Source organism: Euprymna scolopes, chromosome 23 (genome assembly GCF_053919585.1).
Source record: "Euprymna scolopes isolate OS-2025 chromosome 23, ASM5391958v1, whole genome shotgun sequence".
Taxonomy (NCBI): Eukaryota; Metazoa; Mollusca; class Cephalopoda; order Sepiida; family Sepiolidae; genus Euprymna; species Euprymna scolopes.
In genome coordinates, this window is record NC_136504.1 from 29,760,202 (window position 1) to 29,774,860 (window position 14,659).

General features: G+C 33.4%; 1 protein-coding gene across 1 annotated transcript; it reads right to left on the reverse strand.

The window, feature by feature from the left end:
- Nucleotides 1–12,490: 12,490 nt before the first annotated feature.
- LOC145245601 (protein FAM200A-like) lies at nucleotides 12,491–12,856 on the reverse strand. Its single transcript, XM_080107173.1, has one exon. The coding sequence runs from the start codon at nucleotides 12,854–12,856 to the stop codon at nucleotides 12,491–12,493; it is 366 nt and encodes a 121-aa protein (XP_079963299.1).
- Between the last annotated feature and the right edge of the window lie 1,803 nt (nucleotides 12,857–14,659).

Consider the following 14,659-nt stretch of genomic DNA (forward strand, 5'->3'; position numbering starts at 1 on the left):
GTAATTTATATATATATATATATATATATATATATATATATATATATATATATATATAAATATATATATATATATATATATATATATATATATATATATATATATATATTACAATAGAACAATGCGAGCAGGAAAAGTAATATGATTAAGCTTAAACGTGGAAAAGTAAAGGACTAGTTGTTTAAACTGAAAAAGAGAAGGACAAGGTATTCTAGTAAAAAATATAATACATTTATAACTTAAAATATTTCAGCATTAAGAATTGATTATATAATTGTATAAATTGAATAAAAAAAATCTTAATTTCGTTGTAACTTTTTTTTCCCCTGGTGAAAGCTATGGAGAAAACTTTTTCTCTATATATTTTTTAGGCTATTGCATCTATTCGCCTAAAGACGTGAGATATACGATAAAACATCGCCATAGAAGCATGTATGCACATATGTAGCTGATAATTTTTGTATAAATATACATATTACATAGAAAAATTCGAGCATGAAAAGTAATATGGTTAAGATTAAACTTAGAAAAGTATAAGGACTAGTTGTTAAAACTGGAAAAGAAAAAGTTGCAATGGTAAGAAATAGTCAATCAGAAGAAACCGTCTTTCACTCATTCTAAAGACTTTTGAATACCAGTAATTTTATTATAACTTGTTTTAATGAACGAAAATTACAAAATTTGATTTGAAAATATAGCTGAGAAGGTGACCTATGAACTATAAAAACTTGTTGAAATTTGGTCGCAAAATGAGTGAACCGTAAAGCTTTAAAGCAGTTCTAAATGAGTAAAACTAACCCTTAACCATATATTCAAACACAGTCGTGTCTTAATGATATACATGTATAAATTCATCATCTGTGTATATATTTGTTTCTATAATTTATATGTGTGTGTGTGTGTGTGCATGTATGTGTATGTGTATGTGTGTGTTCGTGTGTGTGTGTGTGCGTAAGAGTGTGTGAAAAAGTACGTCATATATATATATATATATATGTCTAATTTTAGGATACTTAAGTGATATGCATAACGAGAATGTGATCCGAACGCATAACGGCCAGCCCCCCCCCCTATCCGCTCTCCTGTCTCAAAATAAAATGTCTCAAATCTCTGTGACCGAATAACAAAGTCCTTACGTCGGGGTTTTTTTCTATAGAAAATGACTTTGGCGCCGACACATCACTGAGCAATACAAACACTGACTCAGTTTCCTCGACAATACCCGAAAGAAGAACAAACAAATAACACGAAATCTTATAAGGTTGAGAAATTATAAAGTGCACGCACAACTTCAAACAGTCCGCCATTTTTTGTGCTTGTAGAACGCTAGATGCAACTCGATCGGACGTCTTCGAAAAGTTAAAAAAAAAAAAAAAAAAAAATTGCAGACGTATCTATACTGTTCAAAATGGCACCGTCTGTTTTCTAGATATTGCAACCATGATCTTGAATATCCCCCCTTTTTAATGTTCATCATTGTAAATTTATTTTTGTTTATTCTGCACGTAGCGTCCACCATGTAACAATCTCATTTTTCATCTTTGTTGCTGGAAATTTTCTTAGAATTATTACTGTCACCACTTTTCTTATAATAAAGATTTATTAAGGCGAATTTAGCAATAGAATAGAGTCGTGGTGGCCTTGTTCACCTTTTAAATGGAAATCACTCGGGACGAGGTGTGAATCCACTTGATGCAAGGAGCTAAATATAGTACTTCAAGGTTAAAAACTAGATAAATATTAGTATTAGATAAATAGATTCCCACACAAAAAATATTAATTCTTCTTTTTTTTGTCAGAAATATCGCTCGAATGATCGGATGACTAAACGACAAAAATTTCTACTCTGCTTATAACGAGCCTCTACAGTTTAAAGCCAGTTTTCTGTGAATCTTGCTCGACAACGCCTGGCGGACGACAGAAACCGCCGGATAACGAAAAAAAAAAAGAAAAAAAAAAGAAAATAAAACAAACAACCTACGGTAATAATTTTACAAGTTAGAAAAGCATTTCATCCAAGGCATGAAAATTGTTAAACAAAATGTTTTTACTATAGGCTTTAAAAATAAAGGTACACGATTCAATTTGAAATTTATTTATCTTCAAAGTGTACTTTTATAAATTTTACAAAGTAAGGTATGCAAATTAATTACCTTACTTTGTAAAATTTATAAAAGTGCACTTTGAAGATAAATAAATTTCAAATTGAATCTTGTTACCTTTATTTTTAAAGCCTATAGTAAAATTATTTTGTTTAACAATTTTCATGCCTTGGATGAAATACTTTTCTAACTTGTATCCTATCTTTTTAAGATTATATTTTATTTAATTTATTAATTTGGATTTAAAAAAAGATGAATGTGATTTTGTATGTATTTATAAAAACTCTCCTACTCTCTATTTCAGATTGTATTTCTCCTCACACCACAACTCATTTTTGCAACCCCCTCTTTGTATTATTACAGGTCTGAATATTCTCTCTGTTTCAGTTTTTTAATTCTCCTCACTCCACAACTCTTTTTTGCAACTCTCTCTTTGTCATACATGTCTGAATAATAAGAAAATCTGATTTTTTTTAACAAAAACTTTAAAATAACTTTTTTAGATTAATTTTTTAAAAACTTCTTTCAGAATAGAAATATATAGGTTTCATCAAAAATATTCAGAAGATAACGAAAAAAATAGAGATGAAAATTTTAAAAGGAGTGTATAACTGGTTACGCTCAATAGTAGTCCTCGCTAGCGAAAGACTTTGTTATTGTTATTCTATTATTATTATTATTTAAAACATTTTGTGTCCTGCGCTTTCGCGCGAGGACTAATAAATTTAGTGTTTCATTTATTGTTTATGGCAACTGTATTTTTTCTGTTTTTAGGTAATAAGTTTTGTTTCTTTGAATTAGTGAATTTTGTTTGTTTTTTTGTTTTGTGTATGGAAACTTATTTGTGTATATTTTTACTACCAGCCCCAGTGTAACCCCCAAACCCTAACCTCTCCTATATTAAGAACGGCTTTCGAGATTGGGGATGCTTAGTCCAAAAGCCGTTCTGAACATGTGAAGATTGGAGCTGTTTATACTGGAATTATTCATTTCCTTCCTTGTCAACAGACTTGTTGCTTGAAGAAGCGCAACTTTACTCGATCTTTTCTTTTTTCCCTTTTAAACTCTTTCCTTTCCTTTCTTTTTTTCCTTCCATTTTTTTGCCGTTTGCTCGCTTGCGTCTCTTTTTGCTCACTCAGTATAATCCGCATAATCAGTATAATTATACACAAATAAGTTTCCATACACTCGTCTAGCTGAATCCACTGTCAAAAATTTTCCCTACTCTTTATCTGTGCCTAAATCATGAACAAAGCTTCTTTCTTAGAACTGCACGCCTGTAGAACTCTGCTCCGTCTGCCTGCTTCCCACCTGACTACAACCTGGATGTCTTCAAGTCCAACGTAAACAAATTCCTAATGAACCGCCCCCTTAAGTAAACACTTCATTAAAGCTCCACACTAACGTACTGTACTTGCAATAACCCTTATCCCTGAGTGGCTTCCGGGCCTTGATAAGTGGTGACCACCGTGTAAAAAAAAAAAAAAGTTTCCGTCGTCCGCCGGGAAAATGGGCTTTAAACTGCAGAAGTACCTACTCTTTTTATAACTTATAGAGGGTGCACCACTCTTAATATGCGATAATGCGTAACCATGCCTAGGGAATGCTAACTTAACATAAAATTAAACTGTAACGGTAGTAAAAGGCTAAATCTGAAAATTCGAATAAGACGCGACATAGTCTGGAGATTCTTTCGATAGACATTATTTTTTTCAATGATTCAACAGATAAGAATGTGGGAGATAAAGGTCCGGTGAGTATGAACTCAATTCCAGATAACATTTTCTACTGAGGATACGATTACCAACTAGATCCCTCAACAACCAATCGATGTGATTGAAAAATTCACCGATTTCGATTACAATAAAATAATTAGAGTTTGAAACATTCGTTGACCATCATTTAATCCCTAGAAACGTTGAGTTTTTCTGCTAGTATATATATATATATGACTACTTCATTTAATCGCATAAAATTAATATACGAAGATATAATTTTATGCGTAAATTTTCAGTATTTACTCTAACAGTGCTCAATACATATATAGAGCTAGGTAGTAAGTTATAAAAATATACATGGCAATAAGCTACACGGAATATTCCACGTTTCATTCTCGTGACAATTCGTCAGTCTTATGCAAAGAGTTGTGGTTACCGCGCGTTTTTATATACACACAGGCTATTGAATTTTTAGTTAGTCAATCAGCTTCCTAATTTCCACCACGCACATCCCAATAAGCCAATGGACGTGTAATTACAGGACAAAGGTACGGTTAACCTTAGGTTCACCCCTTCCGTTGTGTGTATGTGTTTTCATGGGAAGAGTAAATATATAAGTAAGCTGACCTATTTTCAACCTAGGTGTAGTTAGATATTTTTTTAAATACAAGAATGAAACGCGGAATATTCTGTGTAGCTTTATTGCCATATATTTTTTATAACTTACTACTATATATATATATATATATATATATATATATATATATATATATATATATATATATGGGGATTCTTGAATTTGCTGCTTTTCTCACAAAGATAGTCACTATTTACTTAAAAGAGAAATGCTATCGATGTCTGCAGAATCTTTTATCGGCATGCACAGTCTTTAAAAACAGGTGATCAATCTTTTCCATCTTAGCAAAGTTCAGTCTGTCTCTCCAATGCGACATTAGTAAGTTGTCCGAGTGTGTTATGAATAAAGTTATTGTTCACTTCAGCCAAAGCTATCTACTTAATTACAAGCAATATGGATTCCGTCCTGCATGATCAGCTGCTGAGATTTTAATTGTAATAACGCGTGCGATTAGTGGTTATATAGATGAATTTGTTTCAAGGGCAAGAGCTTTTGACATAGCAAAGACTTTTAGTAGTTTAGCACAAAGTCTTGCTTCAAAAACTTGGTAGCTATGAAATATCTTACAATATCTTTTAAACCATACAGTCTAAACGGTCTATATCTACAATAATATAAATGCAACTTTGTCTCTGTGTGTGAGTTCATTCCTTATAGACTCCGAAACGGTTGAACAGATTGTCTTTAAAATGTACAGAATTTTAGGGTATAAGTTTGGGAGTGATCTTAGTTAGTTTTGTCTAAGGAAATGACGGAAACACTAGAGGATGACCTCCTATGTTGTGAAATGGGGACAAAAATTGATGGTCACATTCAATGCTCCCAAGACTAAGCTTGTTTCCTTCAATAATTACAAGAAACCTTCTCTACCAGCAATAGCAATGGCCGATAACACATTGCCTGGAAGTAATTCTTTAAAACTCCTCGGCCAAACGTTTACAAGGAACATGAACTGGAATAGATACATTGAGAGCATTGCCAAGGCTGCTGCAAAGAAGGTGGGCTCTTTTTACCGTGCCAGAAAATTACTTACGCATGAAAGTATTCTGTACATCTATAAGGCCACCATTAGCCACGTATGGAGCACTGTTGTCACATTTAGGCTGGAGCATCTGCTGCTTGACTCTCACTCCTGGACAGGGTTCAAAAGAGAGTCGCCAACCTGATAGGTCCTGAGCTGTCATCCAGGCTTCAGCCTCTGTCCCATCGACGAAGTGTGGTATCCCTCTGCCTATTCTACAAATACGTTAATGGTAAATGCTCTGACGAACTGCAATCACTTGTACCTCCTCGACGTGACTACCCCCGACAAACCCGACAAGCAACTAAGTCCCACGCCTTTACAGTAGAGATCCCTAGGTGTAAGAAAGCCTTTTACTCCACTAGTTTCTTCCCCAGAACTGCAAGTCTTTGGAACCCCCTTCCGGGATCTGCTTTCCCAACTGTTCTGATATGCAGACATTCAAGTGTAATGTGAACAAACATTTTGCTACTCATTTCCCTTCATAATGCCCCGGCAAATTATGTCCCCGATAGTAACCCCTACTTCAAAGTGGCACTGTGCCTTGTTTGGGGTGAAAATTGAATACTAACAAAGAATACCCCGTTAATTACCGATAATCGATAATCGTTATTTTAAATTATCTATCATCGGTAAAACCATAAAACCATTTTTCCATGTCGTCGCTTAGCAACAATGATAGAACAACAGGCCGTGAAAATTCTACTGTAAGTTGATAGCATGTTGTATATTATCATCATTATTATCATTTTTTTTGCATGACGTGGTCTATAGGTTCAAACTCCGCACGTTATTTTCTTAAATGTTTTTCCCATTAACCGTAAAAAAATTTATAAGACTTGAAAATTGACGTTTTTTTTTTTTTTTTTTTGCAGACCACCGTCTGTAGGCTCAAACCACGCACGTTTTTTAATGTTTTTTTTTGTCGTTAATTGGAAAGAAGTCTATATAAAATAATTTTACAAAAGAAACAGTAGATTCTCTAGAGTGCAATGTAGAATAACATGTATTTTGGCCTAAGTTACGGCATGAAGGTATGTGAAGCTTCCTTGCGGCGATTTCACGTATTTCGATGACAATAAAAATACAGAAGTGTGAGGTATTCGTTGATCATCATTTAATCCCGGTCAACGTCGGGTCTCCTTGCTAGTAAATCCATAAAATTAGTCGTGGAAATGCATTACTGGATGAAAATAAACTCAGGGTGTACTGGGAGTGAATACAATAAAACCTATGTTTTAAATTGCTTGGAAGTTAAGGGAGATATTCTCTGACTATAATTAAATCTTAGCATTTGGCTTGATGATTTTATTCGGCTATGAAACACAAACGTTTCTTTGATGATGCATTTTCACTAGTGTATTTTTTTTGTTGTTGTTACTATTTTTATTTTCCCGTTGTTCTTAAGTGAACAGATTGCGCCGGCTAAAACGTCAGAAAAAAAGTGTTTTATAATTTAATTAAATAAACTTGTTTACATCGCCGACAAAAGTTAACTTGTGCATGTGAATCCCGAACAAATCTACAATCAAAGTAAGCGGTGTAACATAGAAAAACTATAATCGCAGAAACAAAACAGTATTGGTTTCGCTTATATAATTACTAGCATTTCAACCTGGCGTTGCCCGGGTGTTTGGAGGTGCATGTTGAGCAAAAAAAAGAAAAGTGGTAGTATGGAGGCAGGTTCGAACCCGTACTGCTAAGAAGGAAAAGAACGTGAAAAAACGTGTCGTTTTTGCTGTTACGACCACCGCCAAACCTTAAGTAACGTAGGTTTAAATTAAGGCTAAACAATCGAAAAGAGGGGATGACTTTCGAAAATATCGGCGAAAAAAGCGACCACTCCCTGTAAAAAAGTGTCCGGTTGAGGGCGAAGAAATTAATGTTTTTAGCCAATTTTTCATTATTTGTCATCTGAAGGGTCGAGCTTTAAAACGATACTGATCTTGTGAAAATCCTTCGCCTCTGCCGAAACTTTTAGGCAGAAATGCAAACATACACACATACATTTATATATTGGTAGGTCAAAATTTCGACTCAAACCGATTAAAAAGCTTTCCCTATCTCTGAATACCCTTTATGTAAAATTTCAAATGTTTAGACCAGAAATTGTCTGAGTAAATTGGTAGAGACCGAAGCGGCCACATTTTTTAAAAACTTTGACTCCTAGTATGACCCCTTAACATTTATTGTTTTGGGCTCAAATCCAGTTCTTATGTTAGAGCCATGTCCAATGAACCTATATCTAAAATTTCAAGTGTTTAGATCCAAAATTGGCGGAGGAGTTTGGTAGAGTTCTCAAAGGTCAAATCCTTGAACTTTGACCTCTTAACAGCAAAATCTTTGGCCAAACACCGATCACATAGACTTTCCTAAATCTCAGTACCCTGTATATCAAATTTTGAGTCTGCAGACTAAAAATTGACGGAGTTATTGCGTAGGGAAATATACACACAGACACAGAGACAGACACACAGACACGTTCACTTTTATAGATATATATTTATAGATAGATAGACTAGTAGATTAAACAAAAATATCTACGTATGCATAAATATATATGGAAACAATTTTTGGTTTACTGTAAACTTTTACGCAAATATTATGCAAGTGTAAATCATGTAGAATATCTGCATGTCTATAATTACACGTAATAGTTAACTCAAGATGATCGTCTCATAAAAAAAACCCCGAAAAGTCTAATAGGAAATTAATTAAAATGAATGTTTAAAAGTATGCGCAAATTAGCAAGATTTTTCCTAGTGAATGCATTTCCACAAAGATTTTCCCAAATCTCAGTACCCTGTATATCAAATTCTGAGTCTATAGACTTAAAATTGACAGAGTTATTACGTACGGAAATGTACACACACAGACACACAGAGAGACATACAGACACGTTCACATTTATAGATATACTAGCATGGGTGCCCGGCGTTGTCCGGGTGTTTGGAAGTGTATGTTGAGCAAAAAAAAAAAAGAAGAAAACAAAGCGGTCAACTTTTTAAACTTTCACCCCTATTATGACCGCTTTAAATTTATTGTTTTGGGCTCAACTCAAGTTATTAAGTGAGGTCCATGTCCAAGGAACCGATATCTAAAATTTCAAGTGTTTAGACCCCAAAATTAAGGAGGAGTTTGGTAGAGTTCTCAATGATCAACTCGTTGAACTTTGACCCCTTTACAGGAGAATTTCGTACCCAAAACCGATCACATGGATTTTCCCAAATCTCAGTACCCCGTATATCAAGTTTCGAGTCTGTAGACTAAAAATTGACAGACTTATTGCGTAGGAAAATGTACACAGACACACAGACAGACACACACACAGATACACAGACACGTTCTCTTTTATAGATGCATAGACTAGCATGGGTTCCCGGCATTGCCTGGGTGTTTGGAGGTGTATGCTGAGAAAAACAAACAAAAAAAAACCAACTAAAAACGATCAATTTTTTAAACTTTAACCCTTATTATGACCCCTTAAAATTTACTGTTTTGGGCTCAAATTCAGTTATTAAGTTAGATCCATGTCCAATGAACCTATATCTAAAATATCAAGTGTTTAGACTCAAAATTGTCGGAAGAGTTTGGTAGAGATCTCAAAAGTCAAATCGTTGAACTTTAACCCCTTAACAGCAAAATTACTGGCCGTAAACCGATCACATAGATTTTCCCAAATCTCAGTACCCTATATATCAAATTTCGAGTCTGTAGACTAAAAATTGACAGAGTTATTGCGTAGGGAAATATACACACACAGACAAACAGACACACACACAGCCACGTTCACTTTTATTGATATATATATATATATATATAGATTAATAGATTAAAAAATATATATACGTATACATAAATATATATGGAAACACTTTTTTGTTTACTGTACAAATTTTACGCAAATATTATGCAAGTGTAAATATGTAGAATATCTGCATGAATATAATTACACGTAATAGTTAACTCTAGATGATAATCCCATGAGAAAACCGTAAAATCTAATAGGGAATTAATTAAAATGTATGTGCAAATGAATTAAAAGAATGTGCAAATTAGCTAGATTTTTTCCTAGTGAATGCATTTCCACAACGCATATCCATCTATCTATATATCTATAAAAGTGAACGTGTCTGTCTGTCTGTCTCTCTGTGTACATTTCCCTACGCAATAACTCTGTCAATTTTTAGTCTATTGACTCGAAATTTGAAATACCGGGTACTGAGATTTGGGAAAATCGATGTGACGGGTGTCAGCCAGAAATTTGGTTGTTAAGTAGTCAAATTTCAACGATTTGACCTTTAAGAACTCTACCAAACTCCTCCGACAATTTTGGGTCTAGACACTTGAAATTTTAGATATAGGTTCCTTGAACATGGATCTAACTTAATAAAGTGATTTGAGCCCGAAACAATAAATTTTAAGGGGTCATAATAGGGGTCAAAGTTTAAAAAAATTAACCATTTTTTTTTTTTTTGCTTTTTTTGCACAGCATACACCTCCAAACACCCGAGCAACGCCGGGCACCCCTGCTAGTATATCTATAAAAGTGAACGTGTGTGTGTATGTGTGTCTGTGTACATTTCCCTACGCACTAAGTCTGTCAATTTTTAGTCTACAGACTCGAAATTTGATATACAGTGTACTGAGATTTCGGAAAATCTATGTGGTCGGTTTTTGGCCAGAAATTTGGCGATTAAGGGGTCAGAGTTCAACGATTTGATCTTTGAGAACTACCAAACCCCTCCGACAATTTTGGGTATAAACACTTGAAATTTTAGATATAGGTTCCTTGGAAATGGATCTAACTTAATAACTTGATTTTAGCCCAAAACAACAAATTTTAAGGGGTTATAATAGGGCTCAAAATTAAAAAAGATTGACCTCTGCGATCTCTTCCAAATTACTCAGACAATTTCTGGTGTAAATATTTCGAATTTTACATAAAGGGTATTTAAAGATAGGGCAAGCTTTTTCATCAGTTTGGGTCGAAAATTTTTAGTTACCAATATATAAATGTATATATGTATGTCTGTTTGCATGTATGCCTAAAACTTTCAATAGAGGCGACGGATTTTACCAAGATGGGTATCGTTTTAAAGTTCGATCTTTCATACGACAAATAATGAAAAATTGGCTAAAAACATTAATATCTTCCCCTCCAACTAGGCACTTTTCTACAGGGGGTCACTTTTTTCGCCGATATTTTTTAAAGTTATCCTCTCCTTTAGATTGTCTAGCCTTAATTTAAAAAAAAAATGTCGCTTCCGGTTTGGCGTTGGTCGTAACAGCATAAACGTTAGGTTTTACCCCGTTCTTTTCCTCCTTTGCGGTACGGGTTCGAGTCTGCCTTCCTACTACTACTTTTTTTTTTGCTCAACATACACATCAAAATACCTGGGCAACGCCGGGCTGAAATTCTAGTTATACATAAATGTAAGTTGTCTTTTATAGGGTAACCATGGTTTTATACACGCGCAGGATCGCCAAATGGTTTAATATCCAGGATCATACCGAAGAATAATCCAAAGTCTCGCATTCAAATTAACAAACAAGATTACAAATAGTGAATTCAAACTTCATTCGGACATAAAATAATTATATTATCTAATATATATATATATATATATATATATATATATATATACATATATATATATATATATATATATAGTAAGATTTGAAAATATATATTATCAATCAAGCTCTACAGAATATTTCGCGTTTCATCATCCAGAAGATTCGTCAGACTCATGAAATCGATGCTGTTCGTGTTTTAAATGTATCCCTAGAACCGAATTTGCTAGTCAGTCAATCAGCGCGTTTATCACACAAGTGTATACGTGGTCTCTTATTCACCTGTTTCTTTGTTATTTTTGGCGTTGATCCGGTTTCTCTTTGTGATTTTAACCTGGATATTTTCCATTTACAATTTATTTTATACTAGTATATTTTCTGTATTTGTTTATTAATTAATTATTATAATTATATTTATCATTGTTATTACTTTTTTTGTAATTATTATTTATTATTCTTTTGTGTACGTTGTTATCCAAAGATGAAGTTTATTTTATGTATACATACGTTTGCTATTTCATGCTTGCAGTTAAATAAATATTGTGGGTTTTAAAGTTTAAGATAGCTAATTTCTCATTCAAACATAGTTTCTATATGTGGTTGCCTGCTGTACTATTTTTCACTTTGCAATCGACGTTAGTTTATTTCCATTGATCTTCCAACAGAGGCTTGATAATGCTATTTTTATTCGGCGTTCTTTTTTTCCATGTACTCCTGTAATTTATTATTATTATTATTATTATTATTATTATTATTATTATTATTATTATTATTATTATTATTATTTGCTTTATTATCATCTCTAACTTTTCACGTTATGTATAGCAGCGGTTCTCAACCTTTTTTGACCCATGGACCCCTTTTCCCTTCTTTTTTTTTCTTGGTGGACCCCCTTATAATTTTTGGTCATAAAACAATATTCTATTTCTCAATATAATTTTTTGAGCTTTTAATAAACAAATAAATATTATATAATTAAACTTTATTTTTAAATGAAAACTAATTTAATGCAAATAAAGTATTTTACAACAATTATAATAATGAAAACTTGATTAACGCTAACTGTTTTTTGTGTTCTTGTTTTTGTAAATTCACGTAATGGAATGAATGTGTGTGTGTGTGGTTTTGGTACTTATGCAGGATACGGACCGTGCTATTTTGTAGATAGGATTTTTAAGTTATACTCAATTTTTACGGTATGTTTTGTTCCATTAAATTGTAAGGTTAATGTACATACATCTCAACCTTTTCCCGGCTATCGCCCCCAAAAGCTATTTTTGACTTAAGTTAATTCATAATCGCCTCCAAGAATAAATAATAACAAATATTGTAATTATGACTAACCAACACTAGAAACATTTTGTACATGCAAATGGAAAACAAATTAATTAAAAATAATTTTATTGCAAATTTACAAGAAATCTAGAGAGTCTAACTAGTGTGAGCCCTGAGATTGGTGATGTTTCGCTAAAAATTCAATGTCAAGTTTAATATTACTCAAGCAGATACGAATATCTCCACGAGAAATAATGTCAAATCTGTTTGGTTCCTTCTGTAAAATATGATTCACAGCGCTGAATCCAGTTTCGACAAGATATGATGTTGGGAAACACAAAAGAATTTTCGACATTTGTGACCACATATTTGGATACAGTGATTTTACAGTGTTTGATTGCCAAAATGCACACAAAGTTTCTCTTTTGAACTTGATTTGCAATTCATCATTGCATTTTATCTCGATGATTTCCTCCTGGATATTTTCGTGTGCACTGAGAGGATCACAATCGAATGGGTCAATCATCCATGGCTCAATAGTGAAGTCAAATAAATCGGAAAATCTGATATAACTTCAAAAAATTTAAAAAATTTACTCGCAAAAATGTCAAAATTTTTCACAGATAAAATTGATTGAAAATCGCCCCCCAAAATTTGATTTTCGCCCACTAGGGGGCGATTCGCCCCCGGTTGAGAACCGCTGATCTATAGGACAGTTTTAGGTTGTTTTTAGTAACAATTTTGTATAAGTGAATTGAATCGTTAAAGTTTAAGGCATTTTTAACCAGTTTTGTTGTTTACCATATATTTATAGGGCGGGGTATACCAACTTATATTTCTTTTCTGACTATTTCCGAGTTAACAAGGAACGAACCACACAGAGAGGGAAAGTGTATTTTCTGTATAGGTAGTGATATATGAAAGTGAGTTAAAATTTTAAAAATTACAATTTACAAGATTGGTTATTCGAAACATAATATATTTGTGTGCACTTTAAGTTAATGATTTGCCTTTTATACCATAACAAAAATATTATTATACATTTTATATTGTGTTTTCATTCACAGTAATTAAAGAGTTGTTTTCTGGGATTAACACTTGATTTCTATATGATATACATACACATTCGAGTGTCCAATCAAGATTATCGTCTACCTCTTAAACGTAGAATTAATAAAGAAGTAAACACGTTTGGCTCTCATCTTGAGGAGACCTCATGTTTTGACAAGCTTCTGGGCTTGAACTTTACTCGTGATCTTAAATGGAACACATGCATCAAATCCAAGGAGCAGCTAGAAAGAACTTATCCTGCCTTGATAGAGTTCGAAATAGACTTCGTAGCCTCGTAGGGGGTATATTTCTTTTTCCCTGCAACCTCTTTCTCATAGAAGTAATCTTACGGGTTGTTCTCTGCTTTATCGCTATTTTCATGGCAAGTGTTCGACTGTGCTCCAATCTATGGTTCCCCCCTCACGCCAAACTTTTCCGAGAAACACTCCTCTATCTGAAAACACTCTCAATAATTTCCCCCACTCTTTATTTGTGCCTAAACCTAAACGTAGATTCCATGAACAAATCTTCTTTCTTAGAAATGCACGCCTGTGGAGCTGTCTTCCGTTTGCCTGCTTTCCAGCCAACTACAATATGGTTGTCTTCAAATCCAACGTAATCAAGTTCTTGATGAGCCGTTCCACTTAACAAGTTAACAAATTTACTGAATTTCCATTACTAACGATTACTATATTGTCCAATTGACTACTGTACACTCTTTAATCCTTATTCCCGAGTGATCTCAGGGCCTTAATAAGTGATGATTCCTATGTAAGAAAAAAATGTTACGATATACTTTTCGTTTTATATCTTGGTCTTACCTGGATCAGCTGGAGCATCTAGCAATGTGCTGTATTTGAGGTAACATATTCACCTTGCCACTGGACTCAAGTAGTGCCTATTCAAGAGGGGTGTGGTTAGAGACTTTGGAACCCTTCAAATATGATGTTATTTAAACAATTTTCTCAGGGTTTAGTTATAGAGTGAAGTATCCTTGCCAGGTTTTGGCTGACAAACGCTTCTGCAATTATAATCGGGAACAGTGTCTATATCATATATCGCTATATGTGTGTACGTATTTAAGCATTTATAAACGTTTGAAGTGAAACATCGAAAAAAGAATATTTTCTTATAAACTAATAATTATTTACATGTAAAGAAAATATGTTCTATTGATAGTCCTCATGTTTAATTCATGAGGTTTTATTTATTTTTTCCTGCATACGATGTTTTCTGTTTCCGTCTGTGTTTATCTGATTCCATTCGTCTATAGAAATTT